The 20,692-nt window shown below is 45.3% G+C and overlaps 1 protein-coding gene across 1 annotated transcript; it reads right to left on the bottom strand.

The window, feature by feature from the left end:
- Nucleotides 1–915: 915 nt before the first annotated feature.
- Nucleotides 916–19,768, bottom strand: LOC137305352 (excitatory amino acid transporter 2-like). The gene is made up of 10 exons (XM_067974191.1): nt 19,648–19,768; nt 16,270–16,422; nt 13,259–13,509; nt 11,919–12,099; nt 9,919–10,045; nt 8,911–9,144; nt 7,771–7,965; nt 3,725–3,859; nt 2,087–2,318; nt 916–1,437 (listed from the first exon to the last, which is right to left on the bottom strand). Exons 1-10 carry the CDS (start codon nt 19,766–19,768, stop codon nt 1,276–1,278), a joined length of 1,791 nt encoding a protein of 596 aa, XP_067830292.1. The 3' UTR covers nt 916–1,275.
- Nucleotides 19,769–20,692: the final 924 nt, after the last annotated feature.

Here is a 20,692-nt window from a genome sequence, read left to right as displayed (position 1 = left end):
TTCCACCTGTCAAGACTGAAAGCCCTAGTGGCTCCAATCTTTCCTCAGAACTGGGCCATTCATTGGCATTGTGCTTAAACTGATGACAAGAGCAAGTAAGGATTATTTTGCAAGATGCCCCAACACCAAACAGTTTCTAGGCCCACACTACCTGGTGCCCCATTGTAAAGCAAACCTGGAAAGATTGACATCATTTGACTCATCAACAACCACATAAGGAAATCTATTGGTTACCGAGCCAAAATACAATGGCTACAATGAAGTCATCCTTCCCGCAATGCACTGCATGACAAAGAAGCAATGGCATCCTCCTGCTAATGAAAGAAAGTTCAATCATTCTCCACCACAAAATGGCACAAGATTCATAGGATCGTTTCTGACTGAACAACTTAAGATTTACAGCAAGTTTACCAGGTTTGGAAAAAAAGAAATCTTTTTCTAAAATGTAAATCACACCTAAACAATTTTGTTGGAAGTATATACATACACACCTTCAGCTCACATCAATTAAATACAAATGACACGTTTAATAACATATATATATATACACAATTTCACTATTGCCTCTTTTATCTCTCTCTATTTTCTTTCTGTCTTTTCTCGGCTCCATTGATCAGTCTCACATCCCCAACCCACCCTCCCCATTCTCCACACAAGGTTTCAATCTTTCCCACAAAATTTAAGCAGCTACACTAGGGTTGCCAACTCTGGTTGGACGTATTCCTGGAGGTTTCATCACATGACTTCCAACCACCCCGCCCCCCCCCCCACACTACCGCCATTGGTCGTCCAACACGCCCACACTCGCGGCCTCCCGCCTTCCCGTGGCCAATCGGAAAGTGAACACTCTTCGCTACCCGATTGGATGATTCCTGACCGTCAATCAACCAGCCTATTTTCCCTAAATCCCATATTTTTATAACCAGTAAACAAAACTATTCAGAGAAAATTTTTTAAAACACAATTTTTAATGCCCCTATGATTTTTTTCTCCTGAGCTGCTCAAAAGCAGTATCCTGGAGATTAAACTTTAATTCCTGGAGTCTCCAGGGCAATCCTGGAGGGTTGGCAACTCTAAGTTACACTGAAGCGTTTCATTTAAAGCTTGAGGTTAAAGGGAACCCATCTCATGAACCTTACCAGTAACAGTGCGATATGAGTTAGCCATCTAATACAGGGTTGACTGTAAAGTACTGTTGTGCCTCTATTTAAGACTATTTGTTTTGCTCTCTAAGAAGGGAAAAGGCTTTTAACAATTTAACAGAACTATATTACATTATTCCTCTTCCCCATTTTCATCTCTCTCTTCATATCCTTTTTCCATATCATATTTGGGCAGTTTTTTTGTATCTTCATTGTTCTTCATTTCCTCTGGTTCCTCCATTTCCTCTGGCTCATTATCATCTTGCTCTGTGCCATCATTCTTGATGTCTGTGGTCTGTGATGAGATATTATCACAAGCAGTAGTTAGTCAGTAATGAAAGACCGCAAAGGATCAACTACAAAGATCAGGGGGTAGCCCTGGTGTCCAAGCCAGTATTAATCAGCAGGAGGAGCTACCAAACGTTGGATTATATATGAGATGCAGGATTATATTGGGCTTTTTTATATCACTATTGAGAAACCTAAGTGAAGAGAAATGCACCACCAAGGGTGCAAAGAGTGGCTGACACTCCAGTGCCTTGCTGAGGGAGTGCTGCACTGTCGGAGGTGCCGTCTTTCGTTAAAGGAGGCCCTGTCTGCCCTCTCAGGTGGACATAAACGATCCCATGGCACTATTTCGAAGAACAGCAGCAGAGTTCTCCCTGGTGTCCTGGCCAATATTCATCGCTCAGCCAACATCACTAAAACAAATTATCTGGTCATTATCACATTGCTATTTGTGAGACCTTGAGTTTCCTATATTACAACAGTGACTACACTTCAAAAGTAGCTAATTGACTGTAAAGCACTTTGGGACATCCTAAGGTCATGAAATGCACTGTATAAATGCAAGTTCTTTCTTATTTTAGCAGACACCCAGACTGTCTTAAGCTAAACATTGAACCCTGAATGGCTGATAAAAATGGATCAAAAGGAAACTTTACTTCGTAATCATCAGTTGGTATCGAATTATATCCAGCGTAGGGAAGCAGGCTCGTGATGTCCATCTTGTAGTTCTTCTCATCGTCAAGCGATGGCCGGAGTTTAATCATCTCCAAGTCGTTTTGGTCTGCGTGCTGGGCGTCGATCGCTGCCAGTTCTAGTTCGGAGAGATGGTGCACTATCCCAGCACCAAATGAGTCGCCAACCACATTCACTGATGTTCTCATACGGTCTCTGCAATTACCAAACCCGACATTGAAATGTTTGAAGGCAAAGGCATCCAGCAGAGGGCCTGACGATTAGGCCGTCATTAATGAGAGTTAGAGGGCCAACAAGTTTCAACACAGCTGCTGAATAAAGAGAAAACACTCCGCAATACAAGATCGTTATTCAGCAGCCATGTTCCAACTTACCTTAAAGGCTCAGTTGGTGACTCACTTGCCTCTAAGCTAGAAGATCGTAGGTTCAAGTCTTTCTTTAGCACTTAATATAAGGCTAACACCTCAATACTGAGGGAGTGTTGTAATATTGGATGAAACAGTAAACTATGTCCCTGGTTAATGAACAAAAGAAGAGTAGGGAGTTATAGAGTCATAGGGTTATACGGCACGGATAGAGGCCCTTCGGCCCATCGTGTCCGCGCCGGCCATCAAGCCCTGTTCTCCCTTCATTGGTTATGAAGCACTTTCAGATGTCCCAAGGTTGTGAAAGGCACTATATCAATGAAAGTTCTTTCGTTCTTTAAAGTCACTTGTTGTGTATAAAGTCCTTTGAGAGATGTGATAAGGTGCTACATAAATACAGATCCTTGTTTTTACCTTCAGAAGTTAAATGTTCAATGATAAAGTTCAGTCCCAAATGCTAATTAAAGTGAAAAACCAGGGGGTGGAATTTGACGTGGGCAGTAATGCAGACGGGCGATAGCGAATTTTTCACCTGTTTTACACCGCGTCCGATCTTCTTTTCCTTTGAAGGCAATGGAAAAAAATTCTGGCAGTGTGCAAACCGGGCTGCTGATTCACTATTGCCAGCTTTGCACTACTGCCCAAGTCAAATTTCACCCCTACAATCGTGTAAAAGGAGTAATTTCCTCTTCCGTTTTATTCAAACTCGGCCCTTCTGTCACTATTGGTCACAGTGGCCCTTCTGTCACTATTGGTCACAGTGGCCCTTCTGTCACTATTGGTCACAGTGGCCCTTCTGTCACTATTGGTCAGTTCTGTCCTATCTCTTGCTAACACCTCATTTGTTCATGGCGAAACCACTGGTGAAATTCCCATTCACATCTTCGTCCACTCTCAGCTCAACTTCTCCCAAACTCTCCTTAACGCCATCCCAAACTTCACGCTAAACAAACTCCAACTAGTGACAAAACTCCATCACTCTCATCCTATCCTGTACAAAGTCCTGTTCATCTACCATCCCTGTCCACACTGACCTCCGCTGGTTCCCCGGCCCTCAGTGCACTGATTTCAAACTCTTCCTCTATACATTCCTCTATGACACAGATCAGCCATGAATGGCGGAACAGGCCCGAGGGGCTGAATGTCCTACTCCAGTTCCTACGACCCGACCTTACTTCTCCTCCAGACCCACATTCCAGCTCTACATTCCAACTCTCCCTCGGAGGATCTACTCACAGTAACCAGTCGACTGCGATGAGAAGGCTGACATCCTGGGTTGGAAGCCCCACTGCTGTCAAAATCAGGAGCATCGTAACGAGGCCGGCGCTGGGGATGCTGGCTGCTCCGACACTCGCCAAGGTGGCGGTCAGGCTCAAGAGGGAAAAAAAGAGGGATTAAACTTGGAAAAGATGTTCGAAAGGTTAGTCACCAATTCCCTCCCCATCACTACAGCACGTGCCCAACCTCATTGAGGTAGGGCTCCATGGGATATCAGTCACCGCCAGGTGAATGAGCATTGACAGGATATTCATCTCTAGGGGCATCACGTGTTCTGGCCTCACTAACATGCAAGGGGGTTGGAGTATAAGATTAAGGAGGTCTTGCTGCAATTATACAGGGCTCTGGTGAGACCACACCTGGTGTACTGTGCACAGTTTTGGTCTCCTTACCTAAGAAAGGATATACTTGCCTTAGAGGGGGTGCAACGAAGGTTCACTAGATTGACTGCTGGGATAAGAGGCTTGTGCTATGAGGAGAGATTGAGTAGATTGGGCCTATATTCTCTGGAGTTTAGAAGAATGAGAGGTGATCTCATTGAAACGTATAAAATTCTTAGAGGGCTTGACAGGGTAGACGTTGAGAGGCTGTTTCCCGGCTGGAGAGTCTAGAACCAGGGGGCATAGTCTCAGGATAAGGGGTCGGCCATTTAGGACCGAGATGAGGAAAAATGTCTTCACTCAGAGGGGTGTGAATCTTTGGAATTCTCTACCCCAGAGGGCTGCGGATGCTCAGTCGTTGAGTATATTCAAGGTTGATTTTTGGACAATAAGGGAATCAAGGGATATGGAGATCGGGCGGGAAAGTGGAGTTGAAGTAGATGATCAGCCATGATCTAATTGAATGGCGGACAGGCTCGAGGGGAAAATATGGCCTACTCCTCCTCCTATTTCTTATGTTTTATTTCCTTAAAAGGTGTCGCTAGGTGGAAGTCCTGGATAACGTTCTCCTCCCCTGCCCAGAAATATAAAGGCCAATAATAATGGGACGTAGTGTAGTGGTTATGTTACTGGACTAGTAATTCAGAGAGGGCGAGTTCACAAATCCACTATCGGCAGTTTGTGAATTTGTACACAGTTTTAAAAAGCTGGTATCAGTAAAAGCAACCACGAAGCCGTCGGATTGTCTTAAAAACCCAACCGGTTCACTAATATCCTTTAGGGAAGGAAACCTGCCGTCCTTACCCAGTCTGGGCCTACTTGTGACTCCAGTCCCACACCAACGTGACTCTTATCTGCCCTCTGAAGTGGCCTAGCAAGTCACTCAGTTGATTAGGGATGGGCAATAAATGCCAGCGATGCCCACATCTTGAAAATTAATATTAAAAAAAAGGCTGCATATAGTGACACCACAAGTCCCAGCCAGAATGGAGATGATTGGGTAATTCCCCCGTCAATCATGCCTGGAGCCTGCACTGCTGTAAGTGACTGGGATTGATTTTATGCACATAATTTGTATTATGTAACTATCCTCCGCTCACTGCATTTTGCTGGAGAAATAATCCTGCTGTAATCGGGAGACTCTTATTTGCTGTAGTTTCGGTCACGGATTCGGAGATTCTGTTAATTAAAACCACAAGTCCCACCCCTGCCTCCAACTCATTGGCTGACACAGTGGTGTCAATATTCACTCTGTTAAAAAAAACTGAAATTCTCTAATTGTCACCCAGCTGAGACCAGTTAAAAGCAAAATACTGCAGATGCTGGAAATCTGAAATAAAAGCAGAAAATTCTGGAGAAGCTCAGCAAGTCAGGCAGCATCTGTGGAGAAAGAAACAGAGTTAACATCTCAGGTCGATGACCCTTCGTCAGAACTCAGAGTTTTGAGACCAGTTAACCGAGGGACTTTTTAAAAAAAAATGGTGAATACAGGGACTGCGGCTCCCCACAGTGACATGATAGGTAAATGCACCACACAGCTGCCGGATTAAGCACAATGGTCCAGGAAAGTCCCAGGCTTGATGTTGGCCCAGGCACGATGGGCCGAATGGCCTCCTTCTATGCTGTGTGATTCTATTCTATATGATACACGCCTAATTCGTTGTTCTCCATCAGTGGCTACAACTGACTGCCTTGTCTAGGCTTGGGGGTGGGGGTGGGGTTGGGTTGTGGGGGTGGGGTTGGGTTGTGGGGGTGGGGTTGGGTTGTGGGGGTGGGGTTGGGGGTTTGGGGTGGGGGGTGGGCGAAATCAGCCAAGGTTCCTGTTCCTCATCACATGTTCCGACTCTCCTTCTGGAAGGGGTACGGGTAGCCTAGTGGTACTAGACTTAACGATTCACGGGTCGCAAGTTCAAATCCCGCCACAGCAAGTTGGCCATTTGTGGGCAAACACCAGCAAACACTCAACGGGATTGAAATTCAGCCCTGGCGAGGGCCCAAATGGGGGATGGCAGATCGGGCTCCCGTTATACACCCTGTCTGATTTGGCTTTCCGTTGACTTCAATGGAACCAGTTCATTAACGTACTTCGGGAAGGGAACCTGGCACGCCTACATTTCGAGGTGGATTTTCAACTTGCCGTACGGGAGTAAGATCAGCGGTTTCTATAACGGGCGGTCGATATGCAACGCCAGTTTTACGCCCAGTTGCCAAGTTGAGAGTCTACCCCATTGCCCAGGAACGGGCGATAGATGCTGCCTTGCCATTGTTGCCCAAATCCCAAGAACAAATAAAACAAAAATGCTCATGTGTGGACTCTGGGGCAGGACTGGGGATTGGGCTTGATTGTGATGTCCCTCGTAGTCAAATATCTTGCTGAGTTTGACTGCCTAAGCTCACTTAGCCTGTTGACAGCCACTGTCCTGGCCAGCACAGGAAGAATGGTCTCTTGGGTGAAGTAAGGGAGTGTGTTTGGTGCCTATGGAACATCGGAAAATGGAACAGGAGGAGGACATTGAGCCCCTCGAGCCTGTCAGTCAATCAGATCATGGCTCATCTGTATCTTAACTCCATCCACCCGCCTTTGCTCCATGTCCCTTGATACCCTCACTCCACAAGAATCTATCGATCTCAGTCTCGAAAATTTCAATTGTCCTCCAACATCCACAGCCTTTTGGGGGAGAATTTTCCACATTTCCACTAAAAAGTGCTTCCTGATTGCACTCCTAAATGATCTAGCTCTAATTTTAAGATTTTTTTAAATTCGTTCATGGGATGTGGGCGTCGCTGGCGAGGCCGGCATTTATTGCCCATCCCTAATTGCCCTTGAGAAGTCATGATGTGGAGATGCCGGTGATGGACTGGGGTTGACAATTGTAAACAATTTTACAACACCAAGTTATAGTCCAGCAATTTTATTTTAAATTCACAAGCTTTCGGAGATTTTCTCCTTCCTCAGGCAAATGTTTGCCTGAGGAAGGAGAAAATCTCCGAAAGCTTGTGAATTTAAAATAAAATTGCTGGACTATAACTTGGTGTTGTAAAATTGTTTACAATTGCCCTTGAGAAGGTGGTGGTGAGCCGCCTTCTTGAACCGCTGCAGTCCGTGTGGTGAAGGTTCTCCCACAGTGCTGTTAGGAAGGGAGTTTCCCTCATGACCCCTTTGTTCTTGATTTCCTCCCATCCTATCGAATCCTTTTAACATTTTAAACACCTCGATCAGATCACCCCTTAACCTTCTAAACTCAAGGGAATACAAGCTAAGTTTATGCAACCTGTCCTCATAATTTAACCCTATAAGCCCTGGTATCATTTTGGTGAATCTGCGCTGTACCCACTCCAGGGCCAATATATCCTTCCTGAGGTGCGGTGCCCAGAACTGAACGCAGTACGCCAGCTGTGGTCTGGCTAAGGCTCTGTACCACTGATCAAGGTCTTGTGCAAGAGGCAGTGTCTATTAGAGAGGAAGGGAGCAAATTAGGTGAAACAAAAATTGACCCCAGCAATTGAAGGGGACATTTATGTGGAGAGCAAGCACTTTCAATGCTGTTTGAAGCTTTTATTCGCTGCAGTAGTACAGTACATAGTTTATTGGCAGGGGAAATTGTAATGAAAAGGCTCACTTACCTCACTGTCACTATCTGCCCAAGGTCCAATATGATCCCATTCATTTGAGCAATAAATATGGCCGCCACTGCCTCGTAAAGGGCTGTCCCGTCCATGTTTATGGTGGCACCGATTGGAAGCACAAATCTGGTTACCCGTTTGTCGATTTGAAGGTTTTCTTCAAGACATCGGAATGTCACGGGTAAAGTGCCAGCACTGAATGGAAGAAGATGAATGAAAGTTACAGTAATGGCTGCACCATGGATCAGGTGCAGAGTAAAGCTCCCTCTACACTGTCCCATCAAACACTCCCAGAGCAGGTAAAGGGTTAGATACAGAGTAAAGCTCCATCTACACTGTCCCATCAAACACTCCCAGAGCAGGTAAAGGGTTAGATTCAGAGTAAAGCTCCCTCTACACTGTCCCATCAAACACTCCCAGAGCAGGTACAGGGTTAGATACAGAGTAAAGCTCCATCTACACTGTCCCATCAAACACTCCCAGAGCAGGTAAAGGGTTAGATTCAGAGTAAAGCTCCATCTACACTGTCCCATCAAACACTCCCAGAGCAGGTAAAGGGTTAGATTCAGAGTAAAGCTCCCTCTACACTGTCCCATCAAACACTCCCAGAGCAGGTACAGGGTTAGATACAGAGTAAAGCTCCCTCTACACTGTCCCATCAAACACTCCCAGGGCAAGTACAGGGTTAGATTCAGAGTAAAGCTCCCTCTACACTGTCCCATCAAACACTCCCAGAGCAGGTACAGGGTTAGGTATAGAGTAAAGCTCCCTCGATACTATCCCATCAAATACTCCCAGGACAAGTACAGCATGGGTTAGATACAGTGTAAAGTTCTGACGATGCTATCCCATCAAACACTCCCAGAGCAGGTACATGGTTAGATTCAGAGTAAAGGTCTCTCTACACTGTCCCATCAAACACTCCCAGGTACAACATCTGTTAGTTGAAATGTGAAGTTCCCTCTATGCTGTCCCACCAAGTACTCTCAGCACAGCACAGAAAAAATACAGAGTAAAGCTCCCTCTATCTTTCCCCATTAAATAGTCCCATGTCAGATAAAGCATGGTTATCATTTGGAAATATCTATGACACCTGTTTCCTCCTGCAAACGGGGCCCCAAATCCAAAAGGTCATCCTACCTGGATGCCGTTCCAAGTGCTGTGATCCAGGCTTGAAATATTCCACCGCAGAACACCAGCGGATTCTTCCTCGTGATAACGAAATAAATGAAAGGGAGAATAATCCCACCATGGATGAGAAGGCCCATTATCACAGTCACCATGTACATTCCCAGCTGCCTAGCAACAGTCTCCAGGTCCTTGATGGCTGCAATTTTTCCAGAGATGAGGGAGGCAATTCCCACTGGAGAATACCTGGAAACAAAACACCACTCACTCACTGCCCTGGGCTCAGCTTTTTCTCAGTCAGGATACTGCCCTTTGCCAATTCCAAAAACAAGCTGGGCGAGGATGGATAATGTGCGCAATGGGGCCACAACTCGGGTTCTGATGTTTCCTTCGCCAATGATGGAGATTCGTGCAAGGCCTTAATAACCAATGCCATATAAGGCCTACCAACACCTTCTCAAGGGCAACTCAGGTGTCAGCTGTGGCTCACTGAGTAGCACTCTCGCCTGAGTCAAAGATCATGGGTTCAAGTCTAACTCCAGAGACTTGAGCACATAACCTAGGCTGACGCTCCTAATGCAATATTGAGGGAGTGCTGCACTGTCGGAGGTGCTGTCTTTTGGATGATACGTTAAACCGAGGCCCCGTCTGCCCTCTCAGGTGGGAGTAAAAGATCCCATGGCACTATTTCGAAGAAGAGCAGGAGATTTCTCCGCGGTGTTCTGGCCAATATTCACCTCTCAACCAACATCACTAAAACAGATTATCTGGTCAATTGTGTTTGTGGGATCTTGCTGTGCGCAAATTGGCTGCCACGTATCCTACATTACATCAATGACTATACTTCAAAAGTACTTCATTGGCTGTAAAGCACTTTGGGACATCCTGAGGTTGTGAAAGGTGCTATATGAACGCAAATCTTCATTGCTTTCTTTTTTTATTTTGTTAACTGCGCCTGATTCGGTGACATCTATCCTTTCTTGTCTCACCGGTGTCTCTTGTTGTGCAAACTGTCCTTACCACATGATCATCGTGACCAGCTTCATGATGATCTCATTGAGGACGTTGAAGAAGTCGGACATGATCTGAGCCCTTTCTCCCATCTTCCCCATTGAAATACCAAACGCAATGAAGAAGCCAATCAAGCCTAGGGGACAAAATGACTTTAAATAATCAAATATTTCTAATTAGAAGCACAAATAGATGGACATACAGTGTTCCAAATACCGATACATAAACTAACTAACTGGTTCATCAGGTTCCTTTCATTTTTCTACCCTCTTCTCCTGAAGGTACTAACTCAAGAGAGGTTTGGATGAAGAAGGCCCATGGTTTATTAAACTCTTGCTGGGATATGGCTTCACAAGCGTTGGCTAAGCTACAGTACCTCACCAAAGTGACCATTCTTCATCTTTGTCCGAGGTGCTAATCAAGCTACATTTGGTCAAAGGCCTCAAAATAAACATGAGGCCTGAACGAGGTGTGAACATCTACTCATCAAGAGCTTTCAACACACAGAATGCTGTATTAACTGAACTGAACTAAAGATATTGAGGAAACTATATATCCCAGATCATATGAAGAGCTGTTAATCAATCAAGTTGATTGATTCCTGGGTCGTTATTTGATCTAGGATATAGTTCCCTCAATCTCCTTAGTTCAGTTCAGTTAATGTACTAGAATTGACACTGGGACTCTGAATTGTCTTAAGAACTACATCTCCCAAAATATCTTCATCAGAACATAGTTTCTATACAGTCTGATAATATGCAAATTTTTCAATTGAAAAATTTGCATGTTATCAGACTGTATAGAAACTATGTTCTGATGAAGATATTTTAACCCTTTGTGGACTGATCCCGTCTTTATTGATTTCTAAGTATGCCTATCATCAGAAACTTGCTATGTCTTGTTCTGCTTCTGTGTAATTATCTCAGTTGTTATAAATCCGACTGTTAGTTTTAGCCTGAATGCAGCAGGGTGATATTTATCTCCTTTCGGGAGAGAAAGAAGAAGGTGGTGGACATTGCATGTGGTCTCTGGAGGTAAGGGACAACTCCATCGCGCTAGCCCAGTCTTCAGCACACGCAAGAGTGCAAGTTTCGATACATAGGACACCCTGTCTGCTGATTGAATCTGCCTTTCTATTTTGAACAGTGTTGGGAGGAAGATTGAATCACAACAGGAATCTTGGCTGATTTTTCCCTCTCCTATCCTGGGTTTGCAGAGGTCAACTGCTGCCGCGATTGAGATCAGTTAACTCAACACAGTTTGGGATTGAATCTCAGGCCTCCCTGGACTGCACAGCTCAGAACCAAACCAGTGAGTGCCATTTACCCACTAACACAGACATGATAGAAAGACAGCCAAGTTCAGATTATAGATAGAATTATGGAAAGTGTAGAGGGACCTTTAGTCTAAATCTATCGACCGGTATTCATTCTCAGAGTCATACTTTCCGATTGGCAATATGTCCCAAGAGTTACATTGTAGTACAAGGACCATATGTTAAAATATCTCACTGGAGTGAAGAGCCTCTACTGTAACTTTATATTGGAGTGTAGATTGGTGGTTATATTTTATTGCAAAGATATTGCTGTCCCATCATGTGCAGACACTGCATGACTCATGTGTCTAGATTTAGCACTGGCTCGACAGTCTCAATAACTATATTTTACATTTTGCAGTTTCCTCGGAAAGGGAGCATTACCATTATTCTCCATTCTTCCACCTAAGGACCAACCCTGCTGAACCCTCCCACACAAAAGACATTTTTATGGTTGCGCCCCCAATCTCTGGCATGCATTAAGCCTTTTATCAATGCGAAAAGAAGAGGTTGAGCATAGAGGATAAACAGTAGCCCTGTCTGTATCAGCGTTAGTCACCTTCCTCTATCTGCTGGCGTTTATGTTTGTCAATAGTGACGAATCTCCCATCTTCCAATATGGCGTCACTGTCTCCCAGAATCCTGTGAAATAGAATGAGTTGACTTGTTTTAGCCGGTGAACCAAAAGTCCTACCTAAAACATTCATTCCCCATTTAAATTCCAATTGTTTCTTCGTTACGAAGATCTGCCGGACATTGAAAGCAGGAAGCGTTCCATTCAGAGAGGAGGCGTTTGCCATTAAGGCCTGGCTTATGTTGTCGGATTTGATCTCATCAGCGGGAGAGACTGGAACCTTCTTTGACACTGTTTGTACCTAATTGATGAGCCCAAAACAAATTGGTTAGCTATTTAAATACTTTCATGAACATATTTTCCAATAACAATACTTCCCCCCCACAGTAGAAAGATAGGCTCATGTTATACTACACCAGATGCATGCTGGGATTGTTTCATCCATTCAGAGACCTGATTTCAAAATGGTGGCCCTGGCAACGGTGGGGAGAAAGTAACACAATCCAATTGATTTTTTAAAAAAGAAATACTTAAGTGAAAATAGATTGTTTAAGCAGGTTTTGGCCATCAAACAACCAATGTTAATTAATGATAAGGAGCTTCTTTCAACATTCACAATTAGGTTCAACATCACAATCAGCAGTATTATCTATCTATCCATCCAATGTCTGTTCATCTATCCAAAGTCCATCTATCTTTATGTCTTTCTATTTATAACAACTTGCATTTATATAGCGCCTTTAACGCAGTAAAACATCCCAAGGTGCTTCACAGAAGCGATTATCAAACAAAATTTGACTTGGAGCCACATAAGGAGATATTAGGACAGGTGACCAAAAGCTTGGTCAAAGAGATAGGTTTTAAGGATCGTCTAAAAGGACGACAGAGATGTAGAGAGGCAGAGAGGTTTAGGGAGGGAATTCCAGAGCTTATGGCCGAAGCAGCTGAAGGCACGGCCACCAATGGTGGAGCAATGAAAATTGGGGATGTGCAAGAGGCCAGAATTGGAAGAGCACAGAGATTTCAGAGGGTTGTAGGGATGTAGTAGGGTACAGAGATAGAGAGGGGCGAGGCCCCGGAGGGATTTGAAAACAAGGATGAGAATTTTAAAAATCGAGGCATTGCCGGACCGGAAGCCAATGTGGTCAGCGAGCACAAGAAGTGTTGGGTGAACAGGACTTGGTGCGAGTTAGGATATGGACAGCAGAGTTTTGGATTAGCTCAAGTTTAAGGAGGGTGCAGGGTGAGAGGCCGGCCAAGAGACCATTGGAATAGCCGAGTCTAAAGGTAACAAAGGCAAGTCTTTCTTTCTCATGGGACAGTGTACCTAATGTGGGAGTTGACTAACGCTGCTATTTGGCAATAAAAGTCCCATTCCCCAGTACTGTCGCCTTCATCTTGAGCAGCACAAGAACTGGCCAATAAATCGAAGTGCAAAAGAGGGAAAGAGACCACTGCACCTGTTGGAAGCACGCTTGCACAAGGTTTTCCGGGAACAGATTCCGAATGAGATCCAGGAACGCATCCAGACTCGACACATCCTGATTCTTTGACATCATGCTCGTCTGCTTCTTGAGTTTTGGATCCCCAGGGTGGATGGAGATTACCAGAATTACGCCGAGAATGGCCGCAATGATCGTCGTGGTCATGTAATAAACCAAGGCCCGAGAGCCCATCCGGCTGCTCGATTTGGCATCGAGGCCTGCTAGACCTGGAGAACAAAGAGAACAATGATCAGGGGTCGCACTGAATCGTGAAAGATTTGTAAATCCTGATGAATCATTTCACCCACATCATCAACCTTTCTTTTCTCTTCCCAATCCTGCTGGATATTTCTAGCGTTTTCTGTTAACATCCATTGTTACTTTTTGAGAGGATATACTTATCAGGTAAGGCTGAACAGGCTGGGGCTCTTTTCTCTAGAAAAAAAAGAGAAGCTGAGGGGTGACCTGATAGAGATCTTTAAGATAATGAAAGGGTTTTGATAGGATGGACGTGGAGAAAATGTTCCCACTTGTGGGGGAGTTCAAAAACTAAAGGTTATCAATATAAGATAGTCATTAATAAATTCAATAGGGAATTCAGGAGAAAATTCTTTACCCAGAGAGTGGTGAGAATGTGGAACTCACTACCACATGGAGTAGTTGAGGCGAATAGTATAGATACATTCAAAGGGTAGCTGGATAAGCACATGAGGGAGAAAGGAATAGAAGGATCTGCTGATAGGGTTAGATGAAGTAGGGAGGGAGGAGGTTCACGTGGAGTATAAATGCCAGCACAGACCAGTTGGGCCGAATGGCCTGTTTCTGTGCTCTAGTTTCGATGTAAATCGATGCAAGACTCAAGTTTGGATTTCGTTGATGCTGCGAGGCTTTCACTTTTTACATTGCTTAACACCGACACCTCCAAGTCACACACCATCCTGACTTGGACATATATTGACTTTCCTTCATCGTTGTTCAGTCAAACTCCTACCCTTGGGGGTAGGGGTGGGGTCTCCTGATCGGCTGCCGTGACTTGGTTGAACTAGATTGCCCGTGAACAGTAACTTATTTGAAAGCGTAGTAACGCTTCTTCCATGGCCGTAACCATCTTTACTCCAGCAGTAGATGCTAGCTCAATTAATCATTTTCAATCTGAGATCAATATATTTTTTGCTAGCTGGGGGTATTAGGGGATATAGAGCCAAGGCGGGTGGATGGAGTTAGGATACAGATCAGCCATGATCTCATTGAATGGTGAAAGAGGCTCGAAGGGCTGAATGGCCTCCTCCTGTCCCTACGACTGCCACCCAGCACAGTGACCGCAAATTTCAGTATTTCTACAATGATTTTGGGGTTGAAATTCAGACCCCAGCACTGGGAAACCCGGCTGATTTCCCCTCCCACCCCTCACCAGCCTTTGGACTAATTGTAACCTTCTCGCCAATGTCCTTGCTGAGATTAGTGAGCTCAATACAGACTGGGGACTCTCACTGGGCACAATGCGGTTTCGACTGAGGTAGACTGACAAATTCCTTCTTCATGGCGGGATGGAGGGATACAGGTTTATTGTGGAGACACAAAGTAGATATGAATGAGCTGGATTTTTTTATGTTCCAGAAGTAGGAAATGGGTTTATCTTCGTATCTTCACACTCTTCCCTTGGAGAATCGTGTGAAGTAGTGGAAGGATTCGTAGGCTGATTAACAGTCTGACAGTAAACGCTCCTTCCATGGCTGTAACCATCTTTATACCAGCCGAGAGGGGGATTAGTCCTATACAGCGGGAGGGTTTTATGGGCTCCCACAACCCATACGATGAAAAGGGGGGCCACCCACACCCGACCGACCAACCAACACGAAAATCCCACTGGATGTCAACCCAGAATTCAGAGCCGGAGCTCCGAACTCTACTAGCCAGGGCTGTCTGGAGTGGGATTCGAACCCTGCACCTTCTGACTGAGAGGCGGGAATGCTACCACTGAGCCCAAGGCTCGCTCCTGTGGGCTGGATTGACTCGCACCTTATAGTCTGCAATCAGTTTGCCACAGTAATGACTTTAGGGGAGGACCATGTGCATTATACACATTCAGAAGCCTCTTTACAGGAAAGGGGGGCATCTCTTAGCAACTATCCATAGAGTCTTTGCAAAGGGTTGAGAGATGACCTCTCAGCTGGTGGATGGGGTTGTGCACAGAGACACCAGGGGGAAGAGAGGAAAGTCTAAATGACTGTGTACAGCCCCCAATTTAAGCACTTGTGAGGACAAGATATGGATTTGCTTACATCTGAGGCCCCTTATTGCTGAACACACCACCCAGGTGGCCTTAAGCCAGTCCCTGTGAGAGTCCCCCATCTGTATTGGGCTCACTCATCTCAGCAAGGACGTTGATAGGAAGGTTACAATTGGTCTCAATGTCCATAGGCTGGTGAGGGGCAGGAGGGTGGAAATCAGATGGGATTCCCAGTGTGGGGGTCTGAATTTTCACCCCAAAATCATTGTAGAAATGCTGTGATTTGGGGCCAGCACTCGCCGTCTAACCCCCCGCCCCTCCCCCGGACTAATCAGCTGCCCTTGGCGGGCGTCGTCCCCCGCATGGGCCTCTGGGGCCGTGGTTGTCGCCCACGCCTCACTAATGAGACTGGCGGACTAATTTTCCGTGGTCCTAGTGCCAGCCTCATTAGGCACACACTGCACCTGGAACGTGCCCCGTTCTGGGCGCGATCCAATTTCTAGACCATGGTCCTATGGTCCAATGGTTCTTGCTGGAAATTACTCGTACGTGGACCTCAAGTGAGTACAGGATCCGGGTTGACTGCGATGCATACCACGGTTGAACTGCCTGCTGACTCACACCTAAAGAATGAGTAATGCACGGGTGGAGGTCTTCTGAGCCCATTGAATTGTGCCTCTCTGTGAACGAGAAGCTTCAGGAGCAAGAAAAGGAGAAACACTGAACGCACGATGGGAAGACAGCCATGGTTTCTCACCTGAGATTAGGCTTGAGATGATGAGTGGCAGAATCAGCATCTTCAGCATCCGCATGAGGATATCACCGGGAAAGGACACCAGCAGCAGAAGGTTGGGGTCTAGATCGGGCAACATCCGTAGGAGACACCCGAACACTGCGCCTAGGATCACACCTAAAGCACAACAGTTTCAAACCAGGATCGGACTCACAAAAACACATGGACTTTATAGGCAGATTAGAGAAAGACTTGCATTTATATAGCGCCTTTCACGACCTCCCAAAGCGCTTTACAGGCAATGAAATACTTTTTTGAAGTGTAGTCACTGTTGTAATGTAGGAATCGCTACAGCCAATTTGCCCACAGCAAGGTCCCATAAACAGCAATGTGATAATAACCAGATAATCTGTTTTTAAGTGATGTTGGTTGAGGGATAAATATTGGCCGGGGGAGATTTCCCCTGCTCTTCTTCGAATAGTGCCATGGGATCTTTTACATCTACCTGAGAGTGCAGACAGGGCATCGGTTTAACATCTCATCCGAAAGACGGCGCCTCCGACAGTGCAGCACTCCCTCAGTACTGGCACTGGGAGTGTCAGCCTAGATTTTGTGCTCAAGTCCCTGGAGTGGGACTTGAACCCACAACCTTCTGACTCAGAGGCGAGAGTGCTGCCCACTGATACCATCCACCTGGCAACAAAAAGTACCCTGACCACCAATGCTTAGAATAGATTTTTCAGAGATCCAAGTCTGGTATTCAATTTTTAAACCTGGTTAATGAATAGCAAAGTGATTCATCCCTCAATGAAGTGTGAGCATGCTTAGCTTGCCAGGGGTGGTAAATTTATGACACTCAATGGCTTTGAATCGACCACCTTAAATACTTGAAGGGAAGAATTTGCAGGGCTATGGGGGAAAGAGCAGGGGAGTGGGACTAATTGGATAGCTCTTTCAAGCAGCCGTCACAGGCAGGATGGGCTGAATGGCCTCCTCCAGTGCTGTATCATTCTGTGATTCTATGATCTTTTCCTTTCTTCAAATTCCAAGTAGAGGCTGATTAGAAAAAGCCAACAACAGCCGTCCGAGGGATTTGTCCTCACTTTAATTTCTTATTTACCGCGGATTGACGCAGGAACATTGAGGCCCTAATGAAATTCAAATCCCTTCTGATTGAGAAGCAATCACGGGACCATCAAAGAGTTCAAGGGGAAACATGAATTAATGGAGTGCTCTCTGAGTCAAGTAAAAGCATGTGATGGGTTCAATACTGTGTGTAATCTTCTTTTAAACAGCAGATCTATTCTTGAAAATTCCCCATAATCTTCGATATTATAAAGAGAGAGAGATATCTGTACACTGACTGGTGTCTCTCAGTCTCTCCCTCATGGAGATATCTGTACACTGACTGGTGTCTCTCAGTCTCTCCCTCATGGAGATATCTGTATCCTGACTGGTGTCTCTCAGGTGCACAGATACCACACTGAGGGAGGGACTGAGAGACCCCAGTCTGTTTGCAGATAACTCAGTGAGGGAGTGACTGAGACACCAGTCAGTGCACAACATTGATCCCTTAACCAACATCACAAACAGATTATCTGGTCATTTATCACATTGCTGTTTGTGGGACCTTGCTGTGTGCAAACTAGCTGCTGCGTTTCCTACATTACAGCAGTGAGTGCACTTCAAATTGTACTTAATTGGTCGTAAAGCACTATGGGACGTCCTGAGATCATGAAAGGCGCTATATAAATGCAAGTCTTTCTTTCTCCCCCCCAGGATAGTTCAAATCCTAGATAGATGCATATTCTCCCACTTCTCAAGAAAGAAGAGAGAGAACTCAGTGAAAATGAAGGACGGACATCCCACAGAGTGTTGTGATCCCAGCCCACAGAGTGTTGTGATCCCAGCCCACAGAGTGTTGTGATCCCAGCCCACAGAGTGTTGTGATCGCAGCCCACAGAGTGTTGTGATCCCAGCCCACAGAGTGTTGTGATCCCAGCCCACAGAATGTTGTGATCCCAGCCCACAGCTCAGATACAATCCCTTCCACAAAACAAATACAAGTCATTCCAGGAATTTCAATAGGATTAAGAAATCAAAAATACACTCCTTATATTTACCTTCCAGGTCACTGCAAACTGACCTACATTTGAGAAAATCACAACCTTAATCTGACAAACAAAACGATTCAATTGAAAATGCAGTGTTACATACAGTATTACATAATCACAGCAATACTCAGACAAGGTGTTTGTCAAACAGGGCAATGAACAAATACCACAAGAAACAGGTGCAGCAATAACTAAACATGACACTATCCACACACACCCCCCAAACTAACTGTTGGTGATAATAATGGATACCCAGGAGTGAGCTACAGGCTGGAATCTAATCGAGGGTTTCGGGTGGTTTATATACAGAATAATGGATACCCGGGAGTGAGTTACAGGCTGGAATCTAATCGAGGGTTTTGGGTGGTTTATATACAGAATAATGGATACCCAGGAGTGAGCTACAGGCTGGAATCTAATCGAGGGTTTCGGGTGGTTTATATACAGAATAATGGATACCCGGGAGTGAGTTACAGGCTGGAATCTAATCGAGGGTTTTGGGTGGTTTATATACAGAATAATGGATACCCAGGAGTGAGCTACAGGCTGGAATCTAATCGAGGGTTTCGGGTGGTTTATATACAGAATAATGGATACCCGGGAGTGAGTTACAGGCTGGAATCTAATCAAAGGACTTGGATGGTTTTAATATACTGCCTTACCACATGCACATAATGGCACTAAATCGACACTCCTTCTTAAACCAATCCTTTAAAACGTTGCATAAAATGCCAATGGTTTAAACTTTAAAAAATGTTTTTTTCTCAGAAGTCAATTGAAACTGCACAGAGATAAGGAACCCTGAGAAGAGAGATCCTAATCCTCAGGAGATGGTCTAAACCATTGGCCACATGGACACCAACATATGTCCATCAGCACAAGAGGGGAAGTGGTGTCTCATTGTATCACCTGCTCCTATTATCTATTTAATTAGCCCATAGTCAAGGCTTTGTGGATTTCATGGGATAATGGAGGGAATCACACCTTAACCGCACTGAGTGTGTCAGCGTGGATTTTGTGCTCGAGTCTCTGGAGTGGGACTTGAACCCACGACCTTCTGAGTCAAAGAGGCGAGAGAGCGACCCACTGAGCCACAGCTGACAATGCTTTTGGGATGCGCTAGAAGACACTATATAAATACGCTTTGTTTCATTCAGCCTGTGCGACACAGTCCAGCTCATGTGTTATCCAATGTGAGAATCATTGCGCTCAACATTCTCTCCCCCAGTCCGTATCAGATTGTTACGAGCTCAAGTTTAATTCACGCTCAGTGAGGACGCAGTTTTACCAAATATGGTCAGCAGGAGCAGCAGGTTTCTTTCCAGCCAATTACAGAGCGTCGAACATCGGGGTTTGGGCAATTGCTCCAGGCTGCGGTCTGGAATGTGAATGTCTGATTGGTTCGTCATCTCTGTAAACGCATTGGCAACTGGACAAAAAGAAACATAACATTGTAGAATCTCACTCAGTAACATTCCCCACCCTCACTGTAACACACAGTAACATTCCCCACCCTCACTGTAATACTCAGTAACATTCCCCACCCTCACTGTAACACTCAGTAACATTCCCCACCCTCACTGTAACACTCAGTAACATTCCCCACCCTCACTGTAATACTCAGTAACATTCCCCACCCTCACTGTAACACTCAGTAACATTCCCCACCCTCACTGTAATACTCAGTAACATTCCCCACCCTCACTGTAACACTCAGTAACATTCCCCACCCTCACTGTAACACACAGTAACATTCCCCACCCTCACTGTAATACTCAGTAACATTCCCCACCCTCACTGTAATACTCAGTAACATTCCCCACCCTCACTGTAACACTCAGTAACATTCCCCACCCTCACTGTAACACTCAGTAACATTCCCCACCCTCACTGTAACACTCAGTAACATTCCCCACCCTCACTGTAACACTCAGTAACATTCCCCACCCTCACTGTAACACTCAGTAACATTCCCCACCCTCACTGTAACACTCAGTAACATTCCCCACCCTCACTGTAACACTCAGTAACATTCCCCACCCTCACTGTAACACTCAGTAACATTCCCCACCCTCACTGTAACACTCAGTAACATTCCCCACCCTCACTGTAACACTCAGTAACATTCCCCACCCTCACTGTAACACTCAGTAACATTCCCCACCCTCACTATAACACTCAGTAACATTCCCCACCCTCACTGTAACACTCAGTAACATTCCCCACCCTCACTGTAACACACAGTAACATTCCCCACCCTCACTGTAACACTCAGTAACATTCTCCACCCTCACTGTAACACTCAGTAACATTCCCCACACCCTCACTGTAAC

This window comes from Heptranchias perlo, chromosome 40 (assembly GCF_035084215.1).
Source record: "Heptranchias perlo isolate sHepPer1 chromosome 40, sHepPer1.hap1, whole genome shotgun sequence".
NCBI classification, from domain to species: Eukaryota; Metazoa; Chordata; class Chondrichthyes; order Hexanchiformes; family Hexanchidae; genus Heptranchias; species Heptranchias perlo.
Note: the sequence above shows the minus strand (reverse complement) of the source record. Positions and strands in the feature narration are given on the sequence as shown.